Genomic DNA, 16151 nt, shown 5'->3' with positions numbered 1-16151 from the left:
TTTTATCTATAGTTAAATGGGTTTTACAAAACTTCTGCATGCCCAGTCTTCATTCTGCTTATTTCACATCACTCTCACTTTCAGGAAAGTGACATCTGGAATAGGACAACCTGCTACACCATTGCATCACATATGCCACTAGGTTTTCAGCCTAGTCAATTTCTGCATACTATTGTTTAAGAATACTGGACTGGGCTATTCTTCACTGAGATATAAACATGCATTTGAGATTAACTACTTCACACCACAGAAAGTAAAGAAGATTTAGAACGGCTGATCCTAATAGTCAAAGATGAAAGTGAAAAACTTGGATTGCGCCTTAACACCAAGAAAACAAAGATAATGACAATGGCAGAGAATGTGCAAGTCAGTGTTAAGATCACAAAGAGGAAATTGAAGCAGTAAAGGAGTTTAACTTCCTTTGCTCTAAAATTGATCAAAAGGGTGACTGCAGCCTGGAGATCAGAAGACGTATAGTGCTTGGAAGAACAGCAATGACCAGTGTAAATAACATCTGGAAGAATAAAGATATCAGCCTCCCAACCAAATGCAGACTAGTTAATACAATTATATTTCCAATAGCTACATATGGTTGTGAAACTTGGACTTTGAGGAAGGCAGATAGAAGAAAGACACATTCTAATTGTGGTGCTGGAGACGACTACTACGCATCTCACGGACAGCGACGATTACCAACAAGGAAGTCCTAGACAGAGACAAACCAAAAATATCCCTGGAAGCCAAGATCACCAAACAAAAACTGTCATACTTTGGTCATGTTATGCGAGTTGACCCACTTGAAAAGACAATTATGCTGGGATTGGTCAGGGGTAAAAGAAGAAGGGGCCGCCCTAGGACTCACTGGCTTGTCACCATCAGAAGGGACAGTGGAATGACTTTGATGGAACTAAAGGAAGCTGTAAGAGATAGAGAGGCAAGGAGAGCATCAATCCACAAAGTGACCGAGAGTCGGACATGACTGAATGGATAGACAGACAGACTTCACACGACAATCTAGGGTTTGAATTAGAGCTGCATTCAGAAGCATCCAGAAGTCCTAAAAAATGTGCCAATGAATATTTGAGAGGGGGGAGATAAAAACAGAAAACTATTAAATATAGGGGACATAATTATATCAATTCTAGTCTATTGCATTAATTAATTCTTAATTTGTTTTTGTTTGGGCCCTCCTATTCTTGTGTTCTTGCTCCATCAGCATACCAACCACATACTTTTGTCTGGCCCTTGGCAAGCTACACAAAAGCCAAATGCAGCCCTTGGCCTTCAGGCCTATCAGACTGAATGCCAGCCTACAGAGTAGTATTTCTTAAACTTTGTTCTACAAAACACCAGTGTTTTTCAAATAACTTAAGGTATCCTATAACCTGATCCCAAGATAAGTTTTGTCGTCATGTTTTATACCTTCAGTTTCACTTGTCAAAAAAGTACACTGTCAATGAATGAAAAGAGAAGCTGGCATTCTCTACTCAGATGCCCCACTGCACAATTAAGGGAAATATAATCACTAAAAGACTTTTGACTGGAATTCAACAGAGAATATGAGCTTTTAGATGAAAAGACACATTACATTCAATATGCGGAATGTAATGCCGACTCTAACACTATCTTTACAAATTCTATTCTGGGCACTGATGAAACTTATACATCTGATTAAGACAGAGATGTAGAGGTAGAGACAGAGACAAATATTGTTTGGTGTTCTATGATGTTAAATTTTAAGGAAATACTAAGGAAAAACAATTAATTCAGCCTTTGTAAATGACCCTTCCCCCTTTCTATAATTTGATTTGTTAATGGCCACACAGATGTCTACTGCTTCAGTGAGAATTAAATTGTGGGGCTGTTGTTCAAAATGACATAAGCCGTGAGTTAAACTTAAATTAGCCTAAGATCCCTATTCTATTAAACTGATAGTTCAAACTATTTAAGCATAACATACTTATCCCTAAGCTTTTTTAAAAAAAAACTTCTGGGCATGTTTCTTACAGTAATACTGTATGGGACAATTTTCATCCAGTCTCCCACCTCCCTTTTTTGGGGAAGGTGGTTGAGAAAGTGGTGACGTTGCAGCTCCAGAGGGTTCTGGAGGAAATCTAGACCCCTTCCAGTCAGGTTTCAGACCCAGGTATGGGACAGAAACAGCATTGGTCGCACTTATGGATGATCTCTGGAGGGAGCGAGATGGGGGCAGTGCATCCATCCTGGCTCTTCTTGACCTCTCAGCAACTTTCGATACCATCGACCATGGTATCCTTTTGGGGCGACTCAGGGAGTTGTGGGTGGGTGGCGTAGTTATGCGCTGGTTCACCTCCTTCCTCGGGGCCAGTCTTAATCAGTGTTGATAGGGAGTGAGAGATCTGGCCCGCAGCCCCTCTTTTGTGGGGTGCTGCAGGGGTTGGTACTCTCTCCTCTCCTTTTTAACATCTACATGAAACCGCTGGGTGAGATCATCCATTACCACGGGATGAGGTATCATCAATATGCTGATGATATTCAATTATACATCTCCATCCCGGGTGAACTAAGTGATGCTGTCACCACCCTCTCTAGGTGCCTGGGGACTGTGGGGGTCTGGATGGGGAACAACAGGCTTCAGCTGAACCCTGGTAAAATGGAGTAACTGTGGATTAATGACTCCTCGGTATCCGGGAATTTACCACCTTTAGTTCTGGATGAGGTTGCACTGCCCAGACAGACCTGGTGTGGAATCTGGGGGTCCTCCTAGACCTCCTCAAAGAGCAAGTGGCAGTCGTGGCCAGGAAGGCCTTTGCTCAACTTCATGTTGTGAGCCAGTTACGCCCTTTCCTGGATCAAGAGGCCCTTCGAATGGTCACTCATGCCCTGGTCATCTCCCATATAGACTATTGTAATGTGCTCTACATGGGGCTACCCTTGAAGAGTATCCAGAAGCTACAACTGGTCTGGAATGCGGCCGCACAGGCAATTCTAGGTGCCCCAAGATCGGCACATGTAACACCTTTGCTGCATGAGCTGCATTGGGTTCCAGTCTGCTTCTGGGTCCAATTCAAGGTGTTGGTCATCACCTTTAAAGTCCTACATGGCATGGGTCCAGGCTACCTTAGGGACAGTCGCATCCCCATTACATTGACCCATCCCACCTGGTCATGAAGAGGGCATGTTATGGACCCTGTCTGTAAGAGAATTCCACCTGGTGGGGTCCAGGAAGCGGGCCTTCTCTGCAGTAGCCGCTGCCCTCTGGAACATTCTTCCTCCGGAGGTGAGGCAAGCCCCCTCTCTCCTGGACTTTTGTAAAACACTGAAGACCTGGTTTTGTCAGTGCACCTGGGGCAGGGAGAGGAATAGTCTTTCTTGGGGATGGCTAGAGCCTTAGAATGGCCCCATAGGTTTTAAAACATCACAATCTAGAACAGCAATTTCCTATTCACTGGGAAAAGCTCTCAAACAGGAAAGGCAGCCAGCACCTTACAAATGGAATGCCTTCCAATGAAGGGCTCCTGTCAATCAAAATATGCTAGGCCATTGCTTCCTCTTTTTCTCTGTTGTGGCTTGTGGTGGAACGTAAAGAGGTAGGAGAAGTGGTGGGATGAAATGAAAGAAAGGACGCTATGAAATCCTGTGAATGAGGAACTTTACAGTCTCAAGTGAAAGTACTCCAAATATACAGGTCCTCTTACTGATTCCAATAGTGCTGCCAGAGTCAAGGGGGTTTTAGATCCTTGTTTCAGTGCTGCCTGTGAACTCCCCAATACTATTTTAATGTATCTCTTTGACTGCATCCAGGAGAAAACAAAATCCCAGATAATTTTCTTTCATTTAGCCTCTCCTTCTCACCTGAAGATTCCTTTTTCTTTTATTTGTTTGAATGCAATATTGAGGAAGAAGCAGGTGGTATAGGAAGTGAAGTTTTGAAAGTATTAAATGATCCAGTTTTGGTTGCAACAAGATTTGGACAAGACTTGATTTAAGGCTGCAGTCCTAGACAGTTTCCCGTTAGACTTACTTGTAAGTAGACTGAACTGTCACCTTTCTTTTCTCTCTCCCTCTCTCTCTCTCTCACAGGTACCCACTAATCTGCTACTAACTGCTTACAAGAGATAAGAACATTCAAAAGACCAGAAACAAGGAGGAAGAAGAGGTATGTTGGGGGTGGGAAGGGGAGAGGGGGAAGAATGGTAAAAGGAGATTTCTTATTTTGAGGAAGAAAAGCAAAAGCATAAGAAAGGATGGATGGACAAACACACACACATACCTATACGTATACATACGCTTTTCTCCTTTCTTGCTGCTAACATGGACAACAAAGAACCAGGCATACAAAGACAGACTCTGCTCTGCATTGACACTTCCTCCTTTTCCCCCCAAGACAAATGGAGACAAGGAAGAGAGTAGATGGCTTACATAGCAGTTGTAGATTATGTTATTTTCCTGTATCTGTTAGCACTCTGATGCACATCACATTCTCCTGGAGCTTCCAGCCCACCTTCAAGACTTGTGCAGTGTGTAAAGAAAAAGTGCCCTGATATAGCTGCTTAGATGTTGGAAAGGCTTGGATGTTCCTCCCACCTCCTCTTGCTGGCCCCTTTAGGGAAACTTTGCTGAGCAAGAGGCTTGGGCTGCAGGGCCATGGCTCCCACTGCTCATCCAGCAAAGCCAATGGATTCATCCTACTAAACTCTTTATTACAGGCTTTGTGAAATGAAGGAGTTTCTGACAGGATGAATTTGGAGAAAAACGATACACTGAACTAGAGGAAACAGACTTACTTGTTGTTTGTTCTCCAGTTAATGGCTCACTTTCTGTGTTTTGTCCTACAGCATAGATCTTGAAGAGGTAAGTTGTTCCAGGCAAGAGTTCTGTGACCTCAGCAAATGTGTATCTGCTGACAGGCAGCTTCTGACCATGTTCTCCAGGGCGGTTAACTGGAATAACCTCTACACGATAGCCAGTCACTGCACTGTCAGGGGGGCTCCACATGATGGTGATTTTGTCACTGGCAACTTCCAGAAATTGAAGATGCTGGGGAGGATGAATCTCATCTAGCCAAATAGATGTACAAGGTAAAACCTTTAATGAGTGGTAAGACTGAATGCTGGAAAACAAAAACTCTGGCAACATAATCATCACAGCTACCCTCTTCCTTCTGTCCCACTTCAAAATTAATCTCTCAGCAAAAACTGTCATTGCTGCTTTTTGCTATGTTCCTTGAAATCTCATGGAGACAGTCCACGAAAAGTGTTCTTACTGAAGATAAAACCAGTGCATAGGTTGTCTATCATCTCGCCAGACCTGACCAAGATGTCTTGGTTACTGAAGCAGACAGTGGCATAAAAATGAAATAAATAAATGGTGGAAAACTTAAGTGCAGTTGCAGTGCTCCTTCACACAGCTCTATTCTACAAAAAAAAAAAAAAGGCTACCTGATAATAACTAGAAGGCAAATATATCTAATTTTCTGAATTGTTCAAAATGAGAAAAGCAAACATCTGCTGTCTCAAAAATTAGAAATGATTTTTAAAATTAAATTCAATTTTAGTTCCAGTACTGTACATGGCCTTTTTAAGTGTGTCGTCAAAAAAGGAGAGCTTACGTGCAATAAATAAATACTGCTTTCAAGAGAACAATTCTGGAATATAGGAAGGAAAAAGGAAATCACAAAATTTAAAAAAATAATAGAATTACAGAAATACATTAGATTAATACCTGCCCGTGGCACTCCTGTGGTTTTCTGCTGAATGAAGATAGGTGTGCTTTCCTGGTTCTCTTCCACAGCATAAATACTAATATTGTACTGAACACCAGGCATCAAGTCACTGAGTGTCACAGATGTAGCAGATTCAGGGAGATTGAGTTCTGTACTGCTGCCTTCCACCGATGGAGTATAAATAATTCGGTAACCTTGTGTAGCAAAAGATGCAGTCAGCCCAGTCAAACCAGAATGGCGCTCCTCCATATACTGAACTACCCATCTTTGTTCACACATCTTTATTTGTAATCCACAGGTTTGGAGAAAAGAGTCATAATTTAGAATGAAGAAAAAGGTCCCTTCATAAATCGAATTCTAGATGGTCTCCAGCTTCAATCAGACAGGCAGCAAGGCCAGTCTTGCTTCAGATGTATAATTTTATTTGGTCGTCAGCTATGCTGTAATGATCTTGCCTCCCTTACAAATGGAAGGAATCCGCCCCAGCCCCCAGATTCCAAAACAGATATAGGCTGACAATACAGACCTGTGATTGGAGCTTCTGGTCTGCTCCACCTGACAAGAATTGAAGTATCATCAACATTTTCTACAACATGAGCAGGAGGAGCATCAGGTGCTGTGTAGAGAGATGACAATTAAGGAAGTTGATTGAACAAAAGAAAATCTTTAGCTTTCAGAGAGAAAATGTTCATGTCCATCTGTCTCTACCTGATAACATGTGAACAAACATACCTGTTGTCTGTGTTGTTGAAAGAATTAGATTCTGCTCCCCTTCCTGTGAAATTTGATAGACTTTGATAATGTAGTTGCGACCCGGAAGTAAGTTGGGAATGCTAACTGAATTGACTGTGTTTGGAAGATCTTTAAGAAGAAAAGAAAATAGGAGGGCATAGGATACATTTTTTAATTAAAATGAATACAAACTTCACTCAATTCATAAACGTATAGTAACAGCAAATTGAATGGCGTTAGAATTTTTCTTGTTTACCTCACAAAATTTCAGATCTGAATGATAATAGTATATGTCAAATATTTCTACACATTCATATGTACTGTATTTCTTTAGTATGTCTTATTTGGGGTAACCATTGTGAGAGAAGGTCTGGAGGTAACAACTGCCCTGCCTGCTTTCTTTGTAGGGCCAGGATTGCCCAGTGAAGCCCCCCTACTGCCTGCATGTAAAGGAGTGTGGCCCTTCAAGGGGCAATTCCGAGGGTGGTTCTCCCTTGGGGAAGCCAAGGAGTTGCTCTTTATGTATGGGCATTAGGAGATAGACAGGGAAGAAGAGTTTTCATTTGTAGGCTTTACCAACTATGGCCTGTTGTTGTAAGATGTGCCATGGACATGGACTCCAGTGTTGGGGCTGCTCATAGGGAGGTAACTTTGGCAACTGCTCATTCTGAACGTACTGCATGGATTATTTGCAGCTTGTAGATATCAGGAAGTAGAGGAAGATGAGGGCTACTCATCTTGTATGTTCCACCCATGCTCCTCCTGGCTGATTAAACTGGCTGGGTGGGGGCTACCCCCACGGTAAAGAGAGGTGATCAATGAATGCATCTTTTAGCGTGCAACGCATTTCCACCTTCTTAAAGGATGCAAGAATTAAAATGATTCTATTTAAATAAGCTCTTCCTTGGCCCAGATCTCTCTAATTATAGGGCAGTCTGTACTCTTCCATTCTTATGTAAGTGATTAAGAACATAGTGGCCTTGCAGCTCCAGATCTATTTGGATGAAACTGATTGTGTGGATTCACTTCAGTTACTGTTTCCTCTGGGATATAATATTGAAACTGTTTTGGTGGATCTTACTTTGCCCATTTTGACAGGCTTAGGTGGCTGCTTCTGTCACACCCATGGAGCATCTTTCGAAGCAGTCACATGAGCCCCAGAACAATTTTAATGATTCAGAAAGAAATGTTACATATGTGCATCTGCATGTTCTGAAGCACCACTTTTGAAGGAATTACATAGCCCTATTAGCCAGAAGTTTGGAGTGAAATTTTCAACAGAGATTGGCTTGGCTGCAGGCCATAAATGTATCTAAATATACATTCAGGAAGTTCTATGAACCTTCAAATTCAGGCTTATGAGGTTTGGGTTTTGAATAGCAGAAACTATGCAAGTTAGTTATACAAGATAAGACTTTTAGGATGTGAGAGATTAACTCTGTTTATGCCATCTAACTCTATGACTCATTAGATCAGGTATCTTCCTTACCAAGATACTTAGGTTCATCACCATCTTCACTCAGTTCATATTCCACCCGAAATCCTGACACAGTGTCTGAGGCAGAAACCCAAGAGACCACAAAGCTATTGGCTGTGATTTCTGTGACAGATTCAGAAATAGAGACGACAGAAGGGGGGGCTGTTGTTTCTCCCATCACACGACTAGCTGCAAAGCAAAGATCAAAGTATAAAATAGCAGTATTTTTCATGGAGGAAAGTCACAAGGTCATAAGACTCGGCTCCTCGCTTCCATTTCTATTTATAAAACAATAAGTTTTAGTACCATTTCTATATCTTTTTAACTGATAAAATAAACGCTACAATTAAACTGGTAGCAAAACCCCCCCCAGCATGTTCAGAAACAGAGAAGCATTTCCATCCATGATTGGATGGACAGAAAATAGTAGAGTAACCATGTTTGACAGGCAAGTCTGACTTTCAACCACATACAAGTAATTAAAATCTGCAATATAGGGACAGATACTCAGCTGATAATATATTGTGAAAAACCTCAATGTTTTAATAAGCTAAAAATGAATACAGATTTATCCTCATTACTATCACTGCTATAGTTAGTACTTGGTTAAGACAGCTGGCTAGAAACCAGGAGCCTGAGAGTTCTAGCCCCGCCTTAAGCCTGAAAGCCGGCTGGGTGACCTTGGGCCAGTCGCTCTCTCTCAGCCCAGCACACCTCACAGGGTTGTTGTTGTGGGGAAAATAGGAGGAGGAGGAAGTATTAGGTATGTTCGCCACCTTGAGTTATTTATAAAAATAATAAAGGCGAGATAAAAAATCTAAAAAAAATATTGGTATTAATTCAGGGTTAACACTGATGGCATATACTGCTCTATGTCATCCCATTAATATAAGAAATTCTTAGCTGAATCCTGTTCTTTAGGGAGAGGGGGATAATGGAAAATAATTAAAGGCAATGGAGGCTTAAGGCAGAACTCCTACAGTTATTATCACCTCATTTAGAGCAGCAGCAGTAGAGAGAATTTATATTCTGGTTTCACTTTATAGGGAAGGCAGGAGTAACCTTTTTTGGAAAACAGCAACACAGAGAGCGGTACAAGCCAGCACCATAATTACCAAATCAGTAAATTATGTCCTCCCTCTGTTTTTAGAGCCAGAAGAAATACAAACTAAACAAAGCTAAAAGATGTGACAAAGGTACATTGCTTTGCCCTGCAGGTCAAAGTTCACTTCCAAAATATTACTTATTTATTTGTTTATTTATGTAATAAGTTTCACTTGTATACTGCCCTAAGCTATGTCAACTCCAGTGGTTTACATCAACAACATATAAATATATATTGAAAGAATAAAATATAAAAATAATGCAAGTAAACTGTCCAGGGTAATTGTCCAGGGTAATAAACAGGCAAATCAGCACACTTACATGAAATAGCTGTTGTACTAGAGGTGGTAAATTCAAAACGGGTGATTTCTCTCTGACCATAATGCTGCACACTTATAAGCTGTCCCTCATAAAGGACACCAGGTTTTAGGCCTGAGATTGTGTAGGAATTTAAATAGCCTGGAATTGTAGCTTCTTTCCACTGCACTCCAGAATTTTTCTAAAGGAATCAAACATAATATATCAGCATGAGAATACTCAGTAGCAGAATTCTGTAATATTTCTTTCTATTGGGGTTATTGCTACTGGCTTTAATTTCTACCAGATTATTTTAGCAACGATGTTTGGAAAGGAACAAAAAGTTATCTGCAAAAATACAGAACAAATACTAATATCTGTCTTAAAACTCTATGTGCATTTCAATGGAAGAAGGAGAGAAATGGATTTCTGGGACTGCGATTTGAGTTGTTTGGAAGATGGACAAGTTGGTGGCATCTCACAAAGATTGGCAAAAAAGGGTTTGGTCAGAGATGACAGGCTTGTTCAGGAAGGCTTTAAATTGAATCCAGTGAGAGCTGAAACAACCCTAAAGTCTTACTTCAGACAAACATTCTTCTACCTAAAACAATGTAGGAATGTGACTGAAATAGAGCTTATTAAACCACCCAATGAAAAGTCAATGAAGAATCATCATCACCTTTATTGTCTATACACTAACACTCAAACTATAGGAAATCAATAAAATGAATTTGTACTCTTTGTAAAGGATGGTAAATGTGACAATAGTTGAAAATGAAATCTGGTGAGATGATTCTTCAATTAAAATATGCACATCCTGCTCAAACATCTGAATAGTAATATTGTAGACAGCACCTGGATTAGAATCATAGAATGTATGATAATAATGATAAATAGAATAAATTGACCTTATGGACCTTAGAGGCCATCTAGTCCAACCTCCTACCCCGTACATACGTGTTCTACTAGAAGATCCCCAACAGATGGTTATCCAACCTCAGTTTCCACTAATGAACAATTCACCACCTAAGGCTAAGACAGTATCAACTATACACTCTTGCACAGGGCAACTTAACATCAAAAACCCAGAAGAAGAGAGGGGAAAATAAACATAACACCCGTTCCTGGCGTAAGTAAACACAGCATTTATTCCTGTTCCAGCCAAGTGGCTTTCATTAAAATAAATAAAGCTGTACATTAAAAACTCTGTTACCGACTTCAAGGACCAATCTTCTAAACAAAAAGCCACACAAGTCCGGAAAAACAGGTGGTTCCTTTAAGGAATCCACCCATCAACACTGACACAACTGATCTTACACGCTGCCCAGTCTCTTGCAGCACACAGAATATGACCTTAGGCAAGTTAGAAAACACAACCAAGCATTAACACAAATATAAACTTAGAATTAAAAGGCTTTTTAATGATCTTGTTGAATTGCAATTATAAATTTGTAAAGAATTCTGAATGTCTGAACTAAGCAAAAGATGATCAGTAGGTGACAAAAGGGCTTACCGGTTTCCAGCGAAGAATGTAACTGGAAATGTGAGAGGACTCGGATGCAATCCACTGGACAGGATGAGAATCAGGTTGAATTGGAACATCTGTGATAATCACCTGGACAGGACCAGGGGAACCTAAAATTAGAAGTATCCTTATTAGTTTAGAGTCTCTTTGCTGCCATTTAATAGTCCTTCCAATTTGGGATGGCCAGATAGGGTATCCCTGATTTTAATGAACAATTTTTCAGAAAACATTTCACTTCTGGTTACCTTTGCAATGAGATCTATAGCCAAACCGATTAAGGGAGGGGTGCAAGTAAAAGGTATATCTGTTTTTCTGTCAATGGGACTATGCATCAAAAATTATGACTCCACGTGCAGGGCTTTTTAATATTATTCTTTCCTCTCTTTCTTTAGGAACTGGTCCCCTAGACAATTTACAGGAAAGTGGGATGAAGGGAAAATAGGTGTTTATTTAAATCCTGTACTAACATTTGTTTGCAACTACAGTAATGCTCTATGGCCAGGAGGGAAGCTGTGCTTGAGTATGAATATTAAGAGGCTGGTGCCCAGTCAAGAGCTGCTGCCACATAAGGATACAACTAAATGCTTTTCAAAGGTACTGTATTATTTTTTATAAATTAATCATCAGAACAGAGCTTTACTTAGCGTTGGGACTACTAGATTTGGACTGAAAAACCCAAGAGATCATGGGATGACAGCACTTTTCTCTTTCTCTTTGCTGCCATCTAGTGGTCACGCAGATCTTGTAGCCATACTTGTATGTTTTTCCATATTTATTTTATTACATTATTGTTCATTTAGCCTTGAAGGATCCCTGAGTTTCCATTTTATGTTTCTCACAACCACATGAACAAAATTAGATTGAAATACAGAGCCAATCTGTCTTTTATGTTATGTAAGTGGGGAACCAGCAGTTATATCTGAGGTTTTTCACAGTACAGTGATAGTTCATTGTGGTTCTCATCAAAATCAACCCGCCCACCATATTCAGCCTTAAGCTGAATATGGGAAAAATGCTCCCCCATAAGTGGGAAAGGAAGGAAGTGAAAAGTAGAAGCTTGGGGAGAAGAGGCCCAATCAAATCCCTCTCTTCCATTTTTTTTAAACATAAAAACCCAATCCCAGTTGCCACTGCGGTAGAATATAAGCCACTGTGTTCACACCACATGGTTATCTCTGGTATGTTGGTTTGTTTATAGCATTTGTATGGCCAGAGTGGCTTACAATAAGCTAAAAGACAGAGAAAACAAAATAAATAATTCCAATTAGAATCCAATACAAGACCCTTAATAGGCAATCAGGGACCCTCATTACACCCTCCCCCAAGGCAATGGGGCAGAGTGACATACAGGATGGCCATTTAGCCTTCCTCCCAAGCTGAAAGAATTCAAATTTAGTCATTTGCTTTCTTAAATTTATTTTTTAAAAACAATTGCATTTTCTCTCTTTCCAGGGGCTCATATTTTGTTTTTGTATGTTCTCTTTTTTATTTTCAACAAGAGTAGGGCCTCAAAGGCTGGACATGGCCCAGACCTCTATGAAACTCTAAGATGAATTCTAAATTAACCATTGTAGCTTGCTCCATTAGCTTAATTTCCTGGGTTTGCACAACACAATGCACCATAATCTAATTATATGCTTGATTAAAATGTGTCTGGCTACTCTATGGTTCAGCAGGAGCTTTACTGACTGGCTGACATCACTCAAAATTAGCCAAGGTCACTAAATTCACAGCTCCTGTTTTTAGTTTATTTAGTTTATTTACTTTTTTTAACCACTTGCATAAATTTTCCAGTTAAATGCTGATTCATTTTGCTACTGAATGAGCCTACAGAATTTTGTGAACAAGACAGAAATTCCCACAGCACATCAGCAAACAACCGTCTACTCTGCAAAAACCTCTGTTATTTTAGCAATTAAACTTTTCCTTTTTAAAAAGTCCCCCATTTTATGTATTTGTTTGGATAAGTGTATCACACACATACCTGTGGAATGTTTAAAAAGCTTCCACAAAAACAACCCCCATTTCAAAGGTATCCCAACTCCCAAAGCAACTCTGTAATTTATTAGGTGTACTCCTTTTCCACCAAACAAGGTGTATGTAAGGAGAGGCATTGACCGCCCCTCTGAGAGTACACATATTTCACATAACTTCATTAGAAGTTTGTTTTAACAGCAAGTAGTAAGACTTCCTGGGGTGCAAGAAGATCACTTCAAAAGCCAATGAAAGGAATCTAAGAGTTTAATTTATACTGCTTCTCTTCAACAGTCACCAGAATGCGCTATTCATCTCAATCAAAGGTTATACGTGGATGTGCACAAGCGATATTCCATGTCAGCGCAGGTTCAGAAGCACACTGCTTAAGTCCTGATCCCCAATAGTCTGCCATTTTAAACTTGTGGTCCTAGGCGGTTTACAGGAACTTACATACCACTCCAATCCAGCAGGATACTTACATTCCCTTATCATCAAATGCTTAAAATACAAAAATGGCACAAAAATGTCAAACTATGGTACACAATAGTAGCAAAATGATCCAAGCCCAATTCAGTGCTGGGAATGTACCTTATCCACAATCCCCTCCTAGGGCTTTGTTAAAAAGCCAGGCCTCAATGGCTGTCTTACAACACAGCAGCGGAGCTAGTCTGATCTTAGTGGTAAACTGTTCTAAAGAAGCAGGGCTGCAGGAGAGAAAGCCTGGTTCCTTGGGCCCCACAGATGACAGTCCCTACAGGAAGGAACCTGGAATGAGACTACGCTGCTGGATCTTACTTTTTTACTGGATGGGAAAAAGCCACAGCGAGTACATTATCCCATAGATGTGTAAGTCCTGAGCCATATCAGTGCCACATTATCTGGTGATAACAACATCCTGCCTACAGAATGTTCTATTTTCTCACTCTTCCATGGGAGGGGGGATCAGACAAATGGGACCTGGCCCTTTCCTGACCACCAGTGCACTGCACAATGCTTTGGCGAGTCCTAATTTATACCTGCCTAGAAACCAGACCAAAAAACCCCCTTCTCATTCATTTTATCTTCTTGCCACAAGTTCATCCCCTTGGGCTGTTATGCCAGGCCTTATTCAGGCACTGATGTTAAATGGGATACACCAGCACAACTAAGAGGAATGGGATCCTTGAAAACTCCCTAAACCCCCCGCTTGTGGAGGTGGAGGAGTGTCTTTGCTCTTTGAGGGTGAGAAGAATTCTTTTTTATATTTGCATACCTTCATAAATATTATTCCAAATCACATGAGGACTTTCACTTGTCTTCAAGCAAATGTGAAAAGAAGCTAGATTATTATAAGTAAAAATGAATCAAAAATAATTTAAAATTTGATTAAAAACAATTGAAAATAAACTAGGAACTTGTTCAAACAGAAAAATCCATCTAAAGAGAATGCTGTCTTTTCTTCTAAAAGCAAGAAAAGAGGGCACTGAGTGCAATGGCTAAAGGAGAACATTCTGTAACTTGGGAACACCACCACCTTCAAGAGTCAAGAGCCCTAAATGCTCCTCAAGAGTCTTCCCACAAAGAAGACATTGCAACATACAAGCTGGGAGATAATTAAGACCTGGATAGTCCCATATTCTGTCTGAAAGCCTGATTGAAAAGGACCCAAATGATCAGCCTCTTCCAGATGTGCTTGGAGTTTGGGGGTCATGGCTTTCTCAATTCCCTTACCCAGAGTAAGAGATACCAGCAGTGTGGATGGTGCAACAGTATTCTGATACAGTCCCAGCCACCCAGTCTCTCAGCCCAAGTCTCTCTATTACACAAGGAGTCCACATTCTCATCCATGGGAAGAATGTGAGATCCCTTACCAGCAACCACCCGGTACAGTCTTTGGAGCAGCCTATCTGTGGATATCCAGACCACCTTGTCCTTATTATGTTTCCGAAAAGCCATGAAGACATGACTTTTCAGGAAGGCATTTCTGGATGCGTAAGATCAAACTATCCTTGAATGGTGGTGCGTCAGACTGACTGTAACTTTGTTGTGAATTATTACAGGGCCTGGGAAACGTTATGGCAGGACTGTCATGCAAAGCTCTGCATCTCTTGCTTATACTAGTATTCCCTCTTCAGGGATAAAACACTATACTAGAATACTTTATTCTATTAGGTTGTAATAGAATAAAGAAATATGGAAAATAGTCTGCCTAGAGGCAGAAGCTTCATTGCATCAGGAACTTTACATGATACTTATTATGATCTGAATCAAATTGCTACATTCATGTTTATATTTGGAAATCATTTCTAGTGACTCAGGATTTTTGTTCTGTTTTGATTAGCTAAGTGAGTTTGCTTTCTCTTGAGATATTTAACTTAGTCCATCACTCAAGCAAGTGAACCATCTATTTGGCGGTGTAACCTGGTGTGAGGCAGACAGATGACTCCTGCTTTCAGCTTGCTTTTAGCATGTGCATCACTGAAGCTCTGGATAATCAAGATGCAATCTCTGTTCTTAACTGCTTTTCATAACTTTCTGGCCCTACAGACAGATGCCCACATTCTATGTCCCTAACTAAATGAAACACTTAAAAAGAAGCATTAAGTTCACAATGGATGTAAAATCTGATGAAAGGCCTTTTATTGCATCATTGTTGATATAAAGAAAAGCAAATATTGTAGTTACACCTAGCTTTTCAGGTAAGTTCAATGGAATTTGAATCCTTAACTATCCATACATCAGCCATAGTTTTGTAAGAAATTAAGATCACCCAACCCTAAATCTGATCTTGTTACTTTAGGAACACTATATTAGAGTTTTCCTGTTTATTTAAAGCAGTAATTGTAGTTTTCAAGCACAAATGTTAGTTATTTGCATTCTTAATCAAAGACTATGCATTAAATTGAAACAGAATAAACAAATGGCATCATCCATATCAATAGAGTTCCTAGAAATAGATGTCAAGTTGTATGCTGCCCAGAGTCACTTTTTGTGAGATGGGTGGCCATATAAATTTGATAGACAGACAGACAGACAGACAGACAGACGGGACAGAATGGAATGGAATGGAATAGAATAGAATAGAATATTTTGCTCAGAAATCTGATCATGCCAGGAATACTTAGCATTCAGACAGCAGTATCTGCACTCTTCCCTGATTTCATCAGAATGACAAAAGCAGCATTGCAGCCTTGCATTGCATGCTCTGCCCATTTTGAGGGTGCGTATGTGATGTCACAATGCATATAGAAAAGAGGCAGGGCTTGTGCCAGTATGCTGCTTTTGTCAGTCGGACCCCACCTCCTTTGCTCCTCCCACAAATGCTGCTGCCTCCAGATTAACACTAGATGAAGAAA

The 16151-nt window shown here is 40.3% G+C and overlaps 1 protein-coding gene across 5 annotated transcripts in view; it reads right to left on the bottom strand.

Annotated features, from left to right (window-relative positions):
* FN1 (fibronectin 1) overlaps positions 1-16151 on the bottom strand; it is an 87332-nt gene that overhangs the window by 40660 nt on the left and 30521 nt on the right. For all 5 annotated transcript variants that reach the window (XM_063317903.1, XM_063317905.1, XM_063317906.1 and 2 more), the window contains exons 14-20: positions 10828-10949; positions 9339-9516; positions 7926-8102; positions 6437-6565; positions 6231-6320; positions 5704-5898; positions 4767-5039 (exon numbers count right to left, since the gene is read on the bottom strand). In XM_063317903.1, coding sequence (XP_063173973.1) covers positions 4767-5039; positions 5704-5898; positions 6231-6320; positions 6437-6565; positions 7926-8102; positions 9339-9516; positions 10828-10949 — 1164 coding nt within the window. The remainder of the gene's footprint in view (positions 1-4766; positions 5040-5703; positions 5899-6230; positions 6321-6436; positions 6566-7925; positions 8103-9338; positions 9517-10827; positions 10950-16151) is intronic.

The sequence above is a fragment of the Candoia aspera genome, chromosome 1 (genome assembly GCF_035149785.1).
Source record: "Candoia aspera isolate rCanAsp1 chromosome 1, rCanAsp1.hap2, whole genome shotgun sequence".
Taxonomy (NCBI): Eukaryota; Metazoa; Chordata; class Lepidosauria; order Squamata; family Boidae; genus Candoia; species Candoia aspera.
This window is presented reverse-complemented; position numbering and strand designations above follow the sequence as displayed.